At 34.3% G+C, this 18878-nt stretch overlaps 3 protein-coding genes across 6 annotated transcripts; 2 read left to right on the forward strand and 1 right to left on the reverse strand.

Moving 5' to 3' along the window:
* Positions 1-386: 386 nt before the first annotated feature.
* On the reverse strand, positions 387-14948 carry LOC120281980 (eukaryotic peptide chain release factor GTP-binding subunit ERF3A-like). 4 transcript variants are annotated; one of them, XR_005542855.1, is made up of 20 exons: positions 14585-14948; positions 13716-13769; positions 13342-13452; positions 12928-13039; positions 9903-9948; positions 9592-9663; positions 8390-8452; positions 8157-8311; positions 8001-8065; positions 7324-7474; positions 6909-7014; positions 6684-6819; positions 5703-5767; positions 5376-5561; positions 5221-5293; positions 5046-5134; positions 4687-4901; positions 4061-4173; positions 2731-2949; positions 387-2118 (listed from the first exon to the last, which is right to left on the reverse strand). XR_005542855.1 is itself a non-coding variant. In XM_039288675.1 (17 exons), exons 1-16 carry the CDS (start codon positions 14706-14708, stop codon positions 5064-5066), a joined length of 1590 nt encoding a protein of 529 aa, XP_039144609.1. In that variant the 5' UTR covers positions 14709-14948; the 3' UTR covers positions 4346-4901; positions 5046-5063. The 4 variants fall into 4 exon arrangements, 1 of the variants encoding a protein (XP_039144609.1); XR_005542856.1 differs by lacking the exon at positions 4061-4173 and having other exon boundaries at positions 4687-4897; XR_005542854.1 differs by lacking the exon at positions 4061-4173.
* Positions 1521-2144, forward strand: LOC120282886. The gene is made up of 2 exons (XM_039289718.1): positions 1521-1711; positions 1788-2144. Exons 1-2 carry the CDS (start codon positions 1535-1537, stop codon positions 2142-2144), a joined length of 534 nt encoding a protein of 177 aa, XP_039145652.1. The 5' UTR covers positions 1521-1534.
* LOC120281986 (serine/threonine-protein kinase STY46-like) lies at positions 2126-4052 on the forward strand. The gene is made up of 3 exons (XM_039288681.1): positions 2126-3196; positions 3520-3662; positions 3733-4052. The coding sequence occupies exons 1-3, from the start codon at positions 2689-2691 to the stop codon at positions 3916-3918; spliced, it is 837 nt and encodes a 278-aa protein (XP_039144615.1). The 5' UTR covers positions 2126-2688; the 3' UTR covers positions 3919-4052.
* Positions 14949-18878: the final 3930 nt, after the last annotated feature.

Consider the following 18878-nt stretch of genomic DNA (forward strand, 5'->3'; position numbering starts at 1 on the left):
AGATGGTGTATATCTCTTCTCCAAAATTACATGATAGCTTGTCCTTTGACAGTGCTTATCGCTTTCATAACAAAATTAATAATACAAAATTTGGTAAATAATACATGTTTTCACACAACATCAAATTCGACTTGTAGAATAATGAAATATCAACTTGTAGAAGTGGCATGCAACATATTTATAGTTAATCAATGAATTTATTTGATTTGTCAATGTCTGAGAAAATATAGAATAGATGATTTTATGTTTTCCCAAGTAATAAGAGCCTGGAATGCAACTTAATCAAGTTAGTAAAGTTCAGTATCTATTTAATGCATCATGATTTACTTCATTTATTTTCAATTTAATTTTATCAGATAAGAAAGGCATACAAAATAAAGTAAATATGTTGACATTAGTGTAGTTTTATTTTAGTTAATCCACTCTAATTGATCAAGCTTGCCCAAATCCAACAAAATCTCTCAAATATTTAACTTTTACAAAGATCACATCCCCTCCAAAAGAAAGATACAGTGTTACAGATAACATAAAGAGTAACGATAATTTGTCACATGAATTCAAAATAATATATCAAGAACTATAACTCAATTATGATAAATTCTCCTAACTTAGGATTCACAAAGATTTAATAAATAATACTATACAACATATTCATAATATTTTTGCACAATATTACACAGTGCGTAATTTTTAACTTACACCTCTCATCTACCATTCGGATGACTTTCCAAAGAAGTATCCAATGGTTGTCATCTTTGTCACAATTAACCTGCTTCCATCCTCCATCCGACAAAATTCTTCAAATTTCTTTTATATTACAACAATTAACAAAATAAAATCTCAATGGGCCTCTTTGAATGCTTGGTAACTTTGACTTGTTAAAACATCCTTTCTATTGTTACACATAATAGGTTTTTCACAAACTGATTTGATCAGTAAATTAAAAATATATAGTAACTTACGGGTAGTTTTATTTTAATTTAATTTAATTTTAAGTTTTATAAATATAAACAAGTCACGTGTCAAAGTGTACATTGACTTTTTAATTATATCACACCCTCACCTTGCAACAGCAAGGAGTTGAGTAAACTCGTGACTTTATCCATGTGCAGTGTGACTACAAAAAAAACATTAATTTACCAGTACTTAATTAACTAATGTGAAACTATTAACTATTTATCAATTACTTAGAAATATCAGCTACTAAAATATTAAAAAATCATAAGAATCAGCTCCCAAATGACTCTCACTATGCAACCAATTAAACAATAGTCAGAGATTCGTACATGGCCTGCATTCTCATGAATATCTTCGTTTATAAACCATCCCAAAAAACAAGAACACAACTTATCTTATTAATCTCATTGAATTAATCGTCTAATTAGTCATTTTCCTTCACTAACCAACAAATTAATCAGTTTCCTCATAGAACAAAAATAACAAGAAATTCAGTATAAAAACACTTGGCTAACTTCGTTCTTTTCCTCCTTTTCTTCTCTTTGATTCATTTCTAACAAAGTTAAACTGAAGAACAATGAGCAGTGAGCAAGAAGAACAGCAAGTAAACCAAAGAAAGTCACTAAAAGTTCGATCTCCGATTATACAACAGGAAGAACTACAGCAGAAAACCGGATGTCGTCAAAGCATTTCGAACATCTATTCTATTATCTCTGAAACATGGTCTTTGCCTAAGCCTAAACTTCAACAACAGGTACGCCTGTTAGCACTTCATATAATTAATTTATAAAATTTTTGAATTTTCGTTTTCCTTCTATTGTTTGTGCAAGATTGCGGAGCTTGAGGAGGAAGTACGACGACAAACAGAACTCAAGGTTTCTTACAAATGTCAGCTTGATAGAATGCAAGATTACCTAATGCATTGCTTGGAAATTGCCCGAGATAATGGATTTTTGGATCGAGTTTCTGCTATTGATCAGCAAAACTATTCTCTTAGTCCTGAGATCAGACCAAGAGTTTCTGCAACTGTTAATGATCCTCATTTAGCTGCCATTACATGTCAAGCAATCCACAATGGATGGTCCATTGAACCTCATGAGGTATGGAAATGCTTGAAAATTTTTTCTCTGAGAACTAACAGATATGTTCATGCTGAAATCCCTGAGAATTTGAGGATGAATTCATGAGATTCAATGGCTAAACAATTCCTAAAACCATTTACATGTTAAAGTTAGAGATTGTAGGTAACATTGCATGGATTCAAGAGATTGACTGTATAAACCACATTGCAGCAAAGAATGACACAATAATTAGATCTTTCTTCAGTTTTCTGGTTCTCATTTACAACTTGTTAGATGTATATTTTGACCAATATTTACATGATTAATCGTTGTGATGCAAGAATACTATGACTATTATTATCCATGTTGCAATTCTGTTTATACAAGCTAGTCAACAACTTGTTAGATTGGTTCGAGTAGATCTAAAAGCACATACATTCTGGTCAGCATTTAAATAATTAACCAATGTGAGACTACTAACTTCAGAAATATAAATTGAATGATACATGATAATATCGCATGAATTCGTTTGCTATTCCTCATCTACAACTTGTTAGATAGGTTTGATTCGATTGAAAAACACATGTTTTCATATTAGAATTTACTAAATTAACCAATGTGAGACTAATAACTAACGACATAAATCTGAATTGGATGATAATAGATAACAATGCAAGAGACAATAGGCCAAGGAACAACAGCGGAAATATACCGAGGAAATTGGCGTGGCCTTGATGTCGCAGTTAAATGGATAAATCCTCAGTACTTTGAACCAAATGAAGGAGGCGAAGCTTGGTTTGCTCAAGAACTCGAGACACTCTCACGACAACGCCATCCCTTTGTTTTAAGGTTCCTCGGTGCATGTCTCCTCCCGCCGGAGAACGCATGGGTTGTAACAGAGTTATTAAGTGGGCAAACACTAGGAGAATGGCTGCATGGATGTAAGAAAAGGCGAAAAGAGAGTTTAAAACCGTTGCCATGCTTAAAAGAAAGGATTGAGAAGGGTGTAGAGATAGCTCAGGCAATGCAATATCTTCATGAACAGAAGCCCAGAGTAATTCACAGGGATTTGAAGCCTAGTAATATACTTTTGGATGAGTCTATGCATGTAAGAGTTGCAGATTTTGGGCATGCTCGTTTTCTCATTGAAGGACAGAAAGCTCTTACTGGTAGAATGGGTAAGTGCTAATAGTCTATTGATTAGTACTTCTAGAATCTAGACAATAGTTCGATATTTTGATTAAATAAATATATGTTTGGCTTGAATACAATAACTTTCGGGAACTAGATTTCTACAACCAACAGCATGATACAACTTGAGATGAAACACTTATACATGATTATATCTAGATAGTTCTGTCATAAGCTAAATTTACATAACACGCACATAAACAATATAATATTAACAATTTATATATGCGAAAACAATTTTTAGAAATAAGAAACCAGCTCTAATTTTACCAAATGATAAAACTGATATTAACTAAGCAATTGTTTTCAGGGACTTATGTATACATGGCTCCGGAAGTAATACGAAGTGAGCCATATACTGAGAAATGTGATGTTTATAGCTTTGGAATCATACTAAATGAGTTGATCACTGGTGAACGTCCATACATAGAAGCTACATTAAAGCCTATTGAGGTATGTTGACTGTTCCCAAATAAAAAAAATTTAGGCGCTTAAAGATAATTTTTATTTTTTTTATGAACAGATTGCAGCTGGAGTTGAACAAGGAAAACTGAGGCCAAGGCTGACAGAAAACGAAGAGTTAGACACAACTGAGCTTACAGAGCTCATAAATTGCATGTGGGATGGAGATGCTACTGCTAGACCATCTTTCAGAACTATCACTTGTAATCTTAGAAAGATTCAAGACAAGTTCTCTGGATCTATTTAGTTCTACTTGTTTTAACTATTCTCTTAAAAACAAAAATAAGAGAAGGGCAAAGAAATTAATAGCGTTTTAGTTTAGGTTTTTTTTTGCAAGATGGGTTGAATTTATTTGTTACGTTTTTAATTTAACAATGTAGATAAGATACCTCAACCCCTCCACCAATGTCACATAAAAATTAATAACACTACCGCCACCTACTGCCACCAGCCTATTGCGGTAATAATTTTCGGTTTAATGTCATCATCACCATCATCATCCCTGTAAACCAATTTTCTCAAATTAGCTTGGGTTTACTTTGTGTTCGTACATAGATTTAATAAAAACAAATGTTCTAAATTGTCAAATTTGACTTTTGTTCTTTCATGGAGCATAGCTTAAACTAGAGCAATTAAAGCATAAAAGTACACACACAACAACAATGTTTAAGGGGTAAATATGCAAATTCTATAACATTTGGATTGTTCAATGCATACGGGAAATCAAACTCCCGTAGGACATAGTTCGTGTCTAGCTCTCAATCTAAACAGCATTAAAGTCACAGACAGTAGCAACAATTAAACATCCCATAAATTGATTGATAGACCAAATTATTACCATGAAGCCAATTACTCACTCTATGAAAAGTACTCTATAAATAAAAGGTAGAGATTTCCCACAGAGCTGGGAAAATTAAGAAAGCATCATGCAATAATAATAATAATAATAATAATAATAATAATAATAATAATAATAATAATAATAATAATAATAATAATATTGACAAGAAGGCACCTTGTCAACGCAAAGGACTAGAGACCCATCCATGCATGGGAAAAAGGTCATGTAGTATATGATTCCATAAGTAATCTATATGATGCTGCCATGGGATTAGATTCCATCAAATGCATCTGCCAAGGCTTAACAACTCTGAACTGGATGCATCTGTTCGATACACAGCATATTCGAGCAATATAGTCTCTTCTGAACTATACACACAGCCTATCTTCCTGCCATGTCAATCCATTTTTAGAGAGCAGGGGAAAAAAAGAACACAATGAAGAGCAATTACTATAAAATTAAATTGTACAAGTAGAATGTGATATTACTGCTGTTAATTGCATGGTGACATAGAAAATTTAAGAAATGTGTACCATTCATAACAAAATTGTTCAAGCTGAAGGGAATGTTGAGCTCCCAGCTGGAGGAAGTTCAACTACTTTTCCTATTGCAATTGTCTTTCCTGTGAAAACAATGGTATTTGTGATGTTAAAATTACTAAGAAGTCCTGTAAAGAGAATAACTAGCAGTTCGTGTTTCTTTGTTTACCTTCAGAACGAAGAGTAAACCTCCCAAGCTGGGGGAAAACAGAGAAATTCTCGATGCATACTAAGTTGGTCACCTGGAAGTTATTCAATGGTATGAGCATCAAGTAAAAGATGATCTGAAGTTAATCTTTAAAGGAGTTTGGTAAATTTCTAGACCTGAATACGGCACAAAACAACAGCACCGTTCTTAACAAAACGGGGCTTTCCTTTTTGTTTCTTTTTCTTCGTATCTGTCTCTTTCTTTTTCTTCAGATCAATTTCTTCTATAAGATCAGTAATCTCACATTCCTCAACAATTGCATGTATGTGCAATACTGCCTTGTAACCAGCACTTAATATTGCCTATAATGTTAAACAAGTGTGAGTTAAGAAAGCATTCATTCTAAACAGGAGGTTTCCTCTGCTTGCATAACCCAAACTGTGCTGCTAGTACAGAAGCATTAAATTAATACAGTATCTTTTCATTTAACAATAAACACTTACATTGTCCAGTAATTCAAGAATCTGCAACTGTGCATTAAATTCAGAGACGGCACCAACTGAATTTGCTGAGAAAACAATAATAATTAGGACAGTACATAACACAAAAAAGGACTTGCATCACAGAGGAGCAGTGAATCATGTCGATTTGGACTATAATTTCGTTCTTCATATCCATATTGATCAGAACTAGTATCAAAAAATTAATGCAGCAAAGAACAAGAAGAATTTGCTTCTGTTAGATTCAGATCCAGAAAGAGGCTCTGTGGAAGTCTGAAGCTTGTATGATTATTACCCTCTGCAAAAGCAGAACAGGGCAGCGTTCTAGGCAAGAAAAAAGGGCAAACACATCCAATATCTATTCAACGATAATTGCTCTAGATCTTGGCTTGCTCACATCTGGGAACCATCAAGATTAAATCAATACAGGCAAATTGGTGTAGATTTCCTAAGCCTCGAGTTCATTATTTAAAAAAAAAAATCAGTAATTAAGCTGATATGTCCCACCAATGAATAAGAAAGGAAACTAGTTGAAAGAAAGGTCCTACTGACAGATGAAAACTTCCATAAATTTGTCAAGCAATTTGAAGCTTATGCAGGTGAAATAGAGTTCATTGAACATTTTGCTCAAAAACTATACCATAAATGGTCCTTATATCAACAGCTAAGCCCAATCAAAAGATGGAAAGAGGGCAGTCAAGGTTTCGTTTCCTGTAGAACAAGCCACTGAATAACAGTGAACAATCATTGCATGATGAATTATTATCCGCAGAGGTAACTATTATTATGAAACTATTTTTATGCAAATTATAAAAACAAATTCAAGTAGATGACTTACGATATGAAACAAGAGGAAAAATACTATTCACAAGACTATTATACCTTAAATTGTTTAATTTCAATGAAAATGTGAGTAAATGAGAAAGCTTTTGAGAGAGAGAGAGAGAGAGAGAGAGAGAGAGAGAGAGAGAGAGAGCTAAATACCAAAACTTGAAAGAACAAAACCAGCTAATATATCATCTTCTTCAACTCCTGCCAGTTTTACCCTCACATTTTCACCAGGTCCAGCCTGCTTTACTTTGTTTTCATCACACTGCACAGACAACACTTTCACATTGGCCTGCGGAAAGAATAAAATAACCAACAAAGTGAATTAAAATATTTTGTCAAACATCCTTAAACAAGAGATCACAAAAGAAAGAGAAGTACTTTGTTGGGCATGACCAACAAGCTATCGCCTTCATATATAGTTCCCGACTCTATTTTCCCCATCACAACTGTTCCAATATCTTTGTACTTATCGATAATCGGCATCCTACAATTCAAATTGTTTCATAAATATGAGAAAAAGAAGCTCATCTAACCAAAAGTGTAAGATCAGGAACAAGATCTAAACAAGAGAGGCATCTGAAAAGATGAAGAATCAGGATTCTGTCTGAAGTGAACAGTATATGCAAAAATGGAAAAGATATTGCTTTGTCAAAATGAAATTTAGAAATAATATTTGATGAACATTACACAGAAAAATGGAAAAATAAAATTTTCAACAAAATGAATTTTAAAAATAATTTTCAGAATTGCTTACAATGCATGGCTAACCAATAAAGAGAAGTTCACAACCCACCTAACAGGACCTTTAGGATCCCGTAAGGGAACTTCGACAGAATCCAAGACTTCAAAAAGACATGGTCCATTCCACCAACTGCAAATGCTCTTGTCCACTCTTGTCTTCATGTTGATGCCCGCCAAACCAGATATGGGAAGAAACTGAACATCTGCATGCAGATCAAAGGGCATAGGAAACCATTGTATGGCAACTACATAGAAATCATCAATCAATTCATCCCTCACGCAAATATGTAATGCAAATCTAGCTTAAACAACTTCAATAAGAGGCCATTTTAGAATAAGAGATGTAAAAAATTAGGCATATAAATTGTAAACGAGAGTTAAGGGTGTTATGGGTAAGTAATAGTTATTCTATTGACTGAGACACCATTTACAGAAACAAATAAATTCAATTAATCTGACTAGACTAGAGTTAAACTATCTATCTGCTTGCAATTTTTGTAAAAAAAAAAGAAACAAATAAATTTGACCACACAACAAATAAGAAGTCATGCATGTATGGTTATTTTTTTCCTATATGACACAATTTTAAAAATACAGATTAATACCACAAAAAAGGGAAAGCAATTATGTCACAAGCATACATACACCTGAGACTAGAACCCCAATAAGAAGTTGAATGATAAAAGAAATAAACACCATTAAAAGCTGGAAAAATTCCCATGTTTCTACCTTTCTTGACATTATAGCCTGAAGATTTCAGGAAAGGTGTCATCTTCGATTCTATTTCACCAAACCTGCAATTAGATCATGAACCTATGAGCATTTTGCTAGGAAAATACAAATGAAAATCCATCTAAATAAAGCAATGAATAAACAGAAATATACCTGTCTTTGGACCATTGAACTGTTGGCTCATCCATTTTGTTCACAACCACAACCAACTTAGAAACACCCAATGTCTTTGCAAGTTGGACATGCTCACGTGTTTGTCCTCCTTTTTCGTATCCAGTTTCAAATTCACCCTTTCGGGCAGATATCACCTACAATAAAGAAAGACAATGGGTACTCAATATACCCCTACAAGAAGTACCGAACAAGACAAATAAAAAGGAACTTACAAGAACACCAACATCAGCTTGAGAAGCACCACTAATCATATTTGGCACATAGCTTTTATGCCCCTGCAATACAAGTAATAAAATACTTATGTGAACTTAAAAAAGGATAGCAAAAGTTGATCAACTTTGACAACCACTAGGCAGATTTTAAAGTGTAGCCTGCCCTCTATATGCATGATTAGAAGGTGAACTGAGCAAAAATCAGGAGAGCAAAAGAATGGGCAGAGAATTTCTGCAACAATTTCTACAAAATCATCTGTGCAATACGCAAACATGACCTCATCACAGGTATCATTCTCTACGCCACAATCTTACATAGACAAGATTAATTTCATTGCCAACCAAAACCGATAAGTTACCATCCAGTGAATATGAATCAGCATATGGAAAAAAAGGAAACTCCTATGACTCTTGTGAAGTACTTTTGTCAGTAAGTTTGTGTCCAACTGTCTATATGATTTGTCCTCATCCCATCCTAGAAAGGTCACATTTATGTCAGTTTCGGAATCTCAATACTTACATGTTACGAGTTATTTTAGGCCAAGTCAAACTTATCTTTAAACCAAACAACTTTGAGGAACCAATATAAAATCATATAATAGTTTTCAACAAAATCCATCAACCATCATTGATACACAAGGATAAGACAGGTATCTGTTGCTACATAACATTGCAGAAGTCTCTCTTCAGAAGCAACCATCTTCGCATGAGGGGCACATAAAGATCATACAATATCGTTGCTAGTTCAAATGCATAGCAGTAAACATAGATCGCGCATATTAGTACAAAGTTATACAACTGCTACTTGCTGGATCAAAAATTCTTCCACCCATGTTTATTTAGATCATAGCTTGAGTGTTGCAATTGTTAAAATGGCTAACTGTTCTTCACTTCGATGTTCGTGAACAGATGCAATGCATAATATCACATGTGCCAAGGAAATCAAAGTAGTTTAACAAGCATAGTCATTCAAAACCAATCTCGAACTAGTACCTAGTATATATTCTAGAATTTATTGGCATATCTTGAATTTAGACTGCATAATTCCATCAAGCAGTCATACTCAAAACATTAAAATCTATTCACATAACCAATAGCATTAAAATGGCTAACTGTTCTTCACTTCGTGTTCGTGAACAGATGCAATGCATAATATCACATGCACCAATATACATGCACCAATGTAATAGCAGAAAGATTACCGGAGCATCCAAAATTGTAAATCTTGTGTTTTCTGTCTCAAAATGAGCTCTGCCAACCTCAACAGTTTTTCCCTGAAACGCATACAAAAATAAACAAAGGAAAAAAGAAGCAACGAGAAAAAGCATACAAAATCTTCACGATAAAAAGAAACCCCAAGTCAAAACATATCTAAGGTATTTACATGCAACTAACATTAAAATGTACATCATGGAGAACCATTAAATTCTCACATATGAGATGTGAGATGGGTAAATGATCTGTAATGTGATAAAAAACTTGAGGCAGAGAAAATGCAACCAGTAAGAGATACCTTCACACGCTCTTCCTCACTTGTGTCCATAATATATGCCATGTACCTGGAAAATAAATGAGCAGTAACATAAGCAAATCTCCTTGTGAACAAGAACTGCATGTGGAGTATAATAAGCTACTTCAAAGCATGGGAATGGCTTATAAAACACATCAAGATATAGGAGTTTAATAATATCTAGGTATACAAGGGTATCAAGCAAATAGTCCAGTTTCCAGACTAGACCACAATTAAGGTTACATTTGGATTATGGAATGTATCAAAATCCCTTGAGAACCACATTCCCAAGAAAATCAAAGATGAGAATCACATAGACAAGAATATTACATAAACTCAGATATCTTCCAAGGATCAAAGAGTATCTCACAATGAATTGTTAGATTTCCTTAGAAGATTGTTTGAGAATCAAATATGCTTAGTGACTGATTACCTAAATACCCCATACATAGAAGGATTTCAAACAGCAATATCTTCCAACACATTTTCGTAAAATTCAGTTAATAGGTCAATTAGCATCATATGAGATATGCTCGTAAAATCAGGTTCCATATGCAAAGAAATGGAAAGGAAACGAAGATTCTATTAAAATCATGAGATATATAAAAAACAAGTAAAAGGAAAAAAAAAAATTCTTCATTGGTAACTTCCCACCTATGAGGGGATGTACCATTATCAACTGTTCAGGTGAGACAACTTCCCACCTATGAGGTAAGTATCATTATCAACTGTTCAGGAGGGATCCAAATTCCCTAGAATCGTGAAAATCTAAATCCCACGGATATGTTACATTCCAATCAATAAAATTATGAAACCTAAATCAAACATGGGAATTTGAAATAGAATAGTAATATACCAGGAACCCCTACAAATTCCGCAAACAAAATGTGACTTGAGTTTAATGGCCCACTACTTTGATAAAATGCCTGTCAATTCTTGGTCATTTCCAAGTCCTCGTGAACACTTCATAATTTTATAACAATAATGAAAAAGGTTGAAGCCATTGAGTTAACTTTTAATATTTTTTCAGAACATGTAAATCCAAAAATGCAAATCAAGGAAATATAGCCTTCAAAAAGATGGCATCCAACCCACCAGCTACACAGCTTAAATTATAATGCCAAATAAAAACCTAAGTCTAAATAACCGCCAGAATGATGGAAACCTATGAAAATTCCATCACCAGGACAGAGAGGAAGTATTGAGTGAAAACGACAATGAAGAAAGACAGATCTTTGGAGGAAATGGATTCATGAACACTCAGCAAGCACCGACATAGAGAAGGCACAATGCATAAAAATTTCAAAAGAAATATTGCCACCAAAACCAACAGTACCATAAGAATATATTATACTGATCTTTGAAAGAAATCAACCTCTTATTAAGAAAGGATCACATATGAATCTACTGGGTGCAGGCACCCTAGAACAACATTTATTTTCTTTAAAGCAAGCTTCTTCCCTTTTCTTTAAATCCCAACATACTGATCAAGTGATAGAAGGGTACTTACAAACTTACAATCAAAAGAAATGATCAACTAGAAGAGATAATCACAAGTGAGAAAATTCTCAGCCTCTACAAAAATAACATGAACTTACAATCTATAAGTTCCTTTGCACTAGGCCTGTTTAAAAAAGAAACTTAAACTTGTTCCTAGAACCCAAACAAATGAAGCAGAAATCAACAAAGAGGAATGAAAAATAAAGAATAAGAAAATGAAAATAAAAATTAAATACAAAAGTCAAACAAAAACAGAACAGAAGGAAAGGAGAGCAACCTATTATGGTGCTACAGAGATGGAGAAGATGAAAGATATTAAATAAAATTCTAAATAATGGTTGCTAATTTTTTTCTAATTACTCATGTTTCTACAGTATAAACATAGTTATTAAAAGCACAAGGCACATTAAGGCCTAGGGGTTCAAATCGCCTAAGTGCAAGGCACAAAGCTCAAGAGCACAACTTTATAGAGCAGGTACAACAAAATTTGAAAGAATTAAAAAAATTATAAAATTCATAATACATACTAAAATTCCAAAAAATAAGAAAAATTAAATTTTAAAGTCCAAATTTGGATAAAACACGCATAAAGCGAAATAGCATATTATCAATGGAGCAAAAAAATCACCAACTGTTACTACTCTGCTATTACTAAGAAACACCATTACATTAAGAGATATAATTGCTACCAAGCTTAATAGCTTCATCATTTTCTTCATCGCTATTCTCCCATTCATTCGCATATTCATCCTCTCATCTTAACATTCTTCAAATTCAGACCCCCCCATCCCTCGAATGGTAAGTCTTAAAAAAAAATAATAATAAATTTTTTTTTTATTTGTAACGGTTGGGATTTAATTTGATGGTCATCTAATGGCTTATATTTGTTCAACTCTTAAAAATTAAAAAAATATAATTAAAAAAGACTGCACTTTACCAAGGCGCGCCTCGAATCGGCTTTAGCCTTAAGACAAGGCGTGCATTTTAGGGTGACTCTTTAATGTTGCCCGCCTTCGAGGCAACGAGCATTTAGGCTGGAGCTTAGCCCCAGGTGCGAATGGGGCACACCTTTAATAACTATATATATATATAAGAACTAAGAAGGGCAAACATCACGATGAATACATCTGATGAGTCAAAATATCATAAAAAGGAGTGGTGTTGATTACGTAAAATAGGAAGGCTTAAATATCAGCAGAAGTAACTCATCATAAATCAGGAAATAATGTTTAGCCAGAGCAATGGATGGATAACCCTAAAGTTACAACAACAGATGGACAATAACCATCAAAAGCAACATATATATATATATATATATACAAATGCTAGAAGGGCATCCAAAAAGTAAAGATTGAGTATTACCAACATTTGCTAGGAAAACCATCTGTTGTCATTGTTCAAGTAGATCAACAATTGTTATTACAATGAATCCCTATGACATGTGTTTTCTTTTTCATGCATTTTATAGTAGTAAAGGGCCATTTCTAAAAAACAATTCTTATAAATTCAGAACAAATCAAGAATATACCAGCTTTCACGACTTTTATCCTTTGCTTCTTTCTCATACTTTTGAATAGTTCGGTCATCAACCTGACCACTAAGGAAAAGTATCTGCCCTCCAGTTGTCGATTTACCTGCATCTGCATGCAAAACAAGTAGGAAATTCAAACTCAACTAATTGGACATAAACTAGTTTTGGCAAAGTGTACAAGTAGAGCTCTGAGCATTTTTGAAAATAATCTGAAGTGGCATATCAAGCCACAGAAATCAGATAAGGATGTCCAAACCATGAATATCCAACCAGCAAAAATTATATTTGAGTTTTTTGTTACTAAATAAATATTAAAAGTAAAATAAGCATATATAATGTAGAACTGGCTTAATAATTAACTGATTAATCATGAATCAAATTAAAAACAGCACCAGTATTGAGATTCCATACCGACATGACCAATAAAAACAACATTCAAGTGTCTTTTCTTATCTTCTTCATGGTCATTAAAATCTTCAACTTCCTCGGGCACAACACCAACTTTATCTTTCACATGAGTTCCTGTTGAACAAGAATACCAAAGAAGAGCATCAGAATAAAATAAATGCAATAACAAAAATAATAAATAGCTCTGGCAGGTCATTTGCTGAGCATATGGAGATAAATAATTGACAAAACTGGTCACAGAGTAATGACTGAAAAGCTAACAAAGAAAAAAGACAGAAATGAAAAACAGAGCTCAGAAAGTCAAACATTAGATATCATTATATGGCTATCCTTTAATTATTAAGCAAGTGAATCTAAAGAAAATAATAGCATGGCACCTTTGGTTTCCAACTGTAATGACTCAAGCCTTGACTCAATCCCCTGGTTGCTATCTGTAAGTAACAAAGACAAACACCATCAACAACAAAAACAACAGAGGGCAACAAGACCTTTATTTGCAACAACATAAGTGCATCCCCATCATTGAAGAACTAAGTGCAAAAATTTGCAGACGCATGTGGTGTACAAAGACAATTTAAACACTACTCGGTTTGCTATAGTTTTCAAACCTCATTCTATAATGTTACGCACTCAAGAATCAATAAATTTTATAAACATAAACATGTGATGATAGAAATTATAGACTATTCATCTATTATTTTATACTAAGCAGAAATGGAAAGAGAAAAACTGTTCGTATATCAAAAAAATAAAATCCAGAAAATAAGGATCACTATTTTGGAAATTTTGAAGATAAAAAAATAGTTTCAACGTTAGTTACAATTGATGGTATTGACACGATTGGCTATATAAACCGGCTGAAGGTAACTTATTTCAAATGAGCATCTTTCTAGAGTGGTAAGAATCTACTGGAAAACCAAAAGGAAAACGTGATACTATTAACCTCCATGAAATATCTAAGTAAAGCAAAACATCAAATGGTATACATATTCATATGAAAATAAAAATCACAAAAAGAAACTAACCAGCAATAGGAATTCTAACTCCCATGATTCCACAAACGCATCATCAAGATCCGAATTAATCAATTAAAAAAAAAAATCCACAGTAAAAAATTCTCAAAAAATCAGAGTACTCTAAAACTGAAACTATCAATCGAATTCCCAGATCAAAACCATAATTCTAATCCTTCCCCAAAGAAAAAAAAAAGCAAGAGAACAACAAGAGTTTTGATCGAGTTATAGACCTTCGGAAGCAGCTGGAAGAGGAGCAGCGGTCTCAGGTGGAGCGACCTCCATGGGTTCGTCACAGTTCCCGTTCCAGTCCTGAATCTCCTCATCGTCGGGTGGAGGGTGCGTAGCATGATCCATCTTCACGTCCTCCGCATCGCCTCTGTGGCGGCGGTGGGCACCTTCGGATTGGAACCTTAGGGTTTCAACTTTCAACCTCTCCAGCGACAACGGCGAAATCGAAGTCGGTGTTCTTCGTTTACGAAAGCAATGGGTGTCACTTGAAGCAAAGCTTTGGAGAAGGAGCGAATCCTTCCAGGCTTTATAAAGGGTGGATGTGTCCTTATTGACACGTGTCTTTCGTTGAACCGCAGGATATTTGACACTTGGTCTCATCGGAGAATGTAATTTCAGGTTTAGCTCGGCCGAAATCTGATGATAGTGTTTTTTTTATATAATTGTTGACAATAAATAGATGTGATTTAGAAGTAAAAATAAATAAATACGGCGGATTATATGTGAGAGGTTGTTTTAAATATTATATTTGAAAATATAGGAGAGTCGAATCTTTTCATCCTCCTGAATTAGTCTCTTTCTTCCACCCATCTCTTGGATTATAAAAATAAAAAAATATTTGAAAAGATAATCAAAATGGAGTGGTTTTGAATGAGAATTTTAAAATTATTTAAAATTTTTAAAAAATATATATTTTGAGATATATCACAACTAATTTAAATGGAGGGGAAAATAAATTTTAAATTTTAAGATTTTAATTATATATAATATTTATATAAAAATTGAAATAATTTTGAAATTAAAGATATACAACTAAATTCAGTTTCTTATGATAGGCTATATGTTAGAGAAAGCAGAGATTGAAGAAGGATTGAGTAGATTTTAAGGCGGGTAGAAACACTGTCTTTTAGGAATTTATCACCCTCAGGTTTGCACAAGTGTTATGTAGTGAAAAATGGGGAGAGAAGCAAGGACAGTGAAGTGTGTGGAATGTGATGAGTCAGCAAGTACTGGGTAACAGGTTTCAGCCATTGGATCAGTGTTTGAGATGCTGGATTAATCATAGGTCGTTGGATATGTCGTAATGAGATGGGCCCCGTGGTAACTTGTAATCTTAGCCTTTAATCTTGATTGTAATCGCAGTCGTTGATGGCTGATATAAAAACAATTGAACATCTAGATGAGAAGTTAATAAATGAATTGATTGTTAGTTTCCCTTCCTTTCTCTAGTTCTCTTGTTTCTCTTGTTCTGATTTTGGTTCTTGTCTTTGTTCTTGAGATCCTTGTTTCCCTGAAGGATTACTTCATACCATTTGGTATCAGAGCGTTCCGATCCTGGTGAGCTTCAATGGCCAACAATGGCAAAAAGCAAGGCATCCGAGATCTAGAGAATCTCATCAAAGAATCGAATGAAAGACATCAGAAGGCTATGGAAGACATGAGAGAGTCCAATGCCAAGGCTTTGGAAGAGTTGAAGCTTCTAATTACAGGTATGGCAATTCAAAACCCTGAAACAACTATTCCAGTTCCTCAACAAGGTTCTAGGGGTGTTGGAAATGGAGTCTTGGGGTATGTTGTTGGAAATAATGGCCATGGCCATTATACTAAGCTAGAGTTTCCAAGATTTGATGGTTCAAGAATGACTGAACCGCAGGATATTTGACACGTATTTGACACTTGGTCTCATCGAACGGAGAATGTAATTCCAGGTTATGCTCATTTATTGGTTAGATGAAAGTGCTTTTTTTTAATTTTTGACAATAAATAGATGTGATTTAGAAGTAAAAATAAATAAATACTGTGGATTACATGTGAGAGGTTGTTTTAAATATTGTATTTGAAAATATAGGAGAGTCGAATCTTTTCATCCTCCTTAATTAGTCTCTTTCTCCCACTCATCTCTTGGATTATAAAAATAAAAAGAAAAATATTTGAAAAGATAATCAAAATGGAGTGGTTTTGAATAAAAATTTTAAAATTATTTTAAAATTTAAAAAAATATATATATATTTTTTGAGATATATCACAACTAATTTAAATGGAGGGAAAAATAAATTTTAAATTTTAAGATTTTAATTATATATAATATTTATATAAAAATTGAAATAATTTTGAAATTAAAGATATACAACTAAATTCAGTTTTTATGATAGGATATATGTTAGAGAAAGCAGAGATTGAAGAAAGATTGAGTGGATTTTAAGGCTTGTCTATTAGAGAAAACGACATCTCTTTACTTTTCTCAAATTCAATTATTTAATTTTTTTTATTATCTTGTATTATGTAAACATATGTTCATTCTTCTTTTTATTCGATGTGGGACTAAACTATTCACACATACTACACTAACAATATATATATATATATATATATATATATATATATATATATATATATATATATATAATGAGATAGTTGTGTTAACCACTCAAAAAGCTTGGTTCTATACACATGAAAAATATTCTAATGCCTTGAATTTTGTTGCAAAACCAAATTCTAAGTTAGATTAAAAAATCCATTGAAATCAAATGAACCACATTGAATTTATAAGGATTTAATATTCCAAGTTATGTGCAACTCTAAATCCAGCCAAAAAAATGACATCCAAAAAAAATTGTAACTCGTAATAATAATTAATTAAAATTTTATTACAAATTATATGAGTTGTTTTTTTTAAAATTTTTTTTTTACAAGTTTGAAATTTTCAAGCAAAAAAAAAATCAATTAAAACAGGTGGGTTATTACAATTGCAGATGGAGGAATACAACAAGTGATAAGGCACTACAAAGTACAAAGGGTTACAACTTTTTTGATAAGGTTCTTATAATACTTTTATTTTATTTTATATTATCTTTTTTATTTTTTTTTAAATATAATCTATATTAACAGACCTATCTAGCAGACTAATGTAAGGGTTTTATCTTATGCGCTCGATGGAGGATGGTTTCATGCCGAGGGAGGATGACCGATGAAGCTAAGATAGGTCAAAATCCAAGTTCGAACAAGACGTTAGTCGTCCGGTGGCCTATATGCGGATTGCGGCCGCGTATGATCAAGAATCCCCGCCGGGGGTGCCAAGCGCGCATGGCGTGATGTGCGTGGCGATGGGATCGCGACCAAGGGACCGGGATGATCGAATGATCATAGATATTTGGCTAAGTATGGGCCAAAAGAGCCAGATCGGCGTTAGTATCGGCAGTACGATCGATATGGACTTGTACGGTCGGTCAGCTGATTGGGCGGGCGGAGCGGGAGCTCTTAGCCAGCCGTGGGCCAGCGTGACTCGAGGCGCGTGGGCGCTACCGAGTGTCTTTACCGAGAGGAGCGGCCGAGAGCCAGACTGACTATCGATGGGCATCGGCACCCTTGGGCTGACAAGCGGGCGCTGCTGGCAGGCTGGGGCGCATTAGCCGGGTGATACCGAGGCCGTTACCGTAGGTGAACAATGCCGTTGGGCGGGACTGTAGCACGATCCCGATGGTGGCCGGCTGAGTCTGGGGCACTATAGCACTGTGTTTTCTCGCATTGTAGCACTGTGTTTTCTCGCATTGTAGCACTGTGCTTGTTGTGATGGGACAACTTGGCATATCCTGGCATTGGATCAAGGGCTGGTGTCTTTATCCATAGAGGGGATTTGGCTATATATATATCCCTCTCCTTCCTCTTGAGATGACAACTAGAGAACCTGGATAAAGTTTGGCTTTGTTTGGGAGAAGCTAGCTCTTAAGGGCTTTGTTCATCTTTATTCCTTGGGTGAGTGAAGGTCTTGCTTGTGTCATGTGGCTCATGGTGTAATTCGGTGCACTTCAATTGAGAGTTTTATCTTTTTCTCTCTAGTTCCATGTCTTGAGTTTGCTCCTCCTGGTATCTTGGTGTGGTGGGCGGCTGGAACCCCTTGGACCCTGGTTATGATGTCTTTGATGATGCTTGTGTGCTTCTATGCCTTGTTTACTTGATAGGCATCTTGCTTGTTTTCTTGGGCTGTTTTGACCTAGGTTCTTGGAGGCTGGCTCGGCGCCTTGGTGGTGTGACGAGCGCCGCACAGTGATCGTTGGTGCGATCGGAGGACCGTGACAACTAACACAAGTTGGATTTGGGTTCGGTTCTTATCTTGTATTGTATAAATGAATGAATAATTTTTTTTTAAAATCGTTTGGAATTATAAATTTTGAAAAGGTATAATTGCAAAACTCCTAAACGGGTGCGGATCCAAAGTAAACCCTACCCGCATCCGCTATTTCCTTTGCCTATATAAGATCAACCCTCCCTTGGCAGGGCTTTCCTTTTTGTCGAAGT

Source organism: Dioscorea cayenensis, chromosome 18 (genome assembly GCF_009730915.1).
Source record: "Dioscorea cayenensis subsp. rotundata cultivar TDr96_F1 chromosome 18, TDr96_F1_v2_PseudoChromosome.rev07_lg8_w22 25.fasta, whole genome shotgun sequence".
Lineage (NCBI taxonomy): Eukaryota > Viridiplantae > Streptophyta > Magnoliopsida > Dioscoreales > Dioscoreaceae > Dioscorea > Dioscorea cayenensis.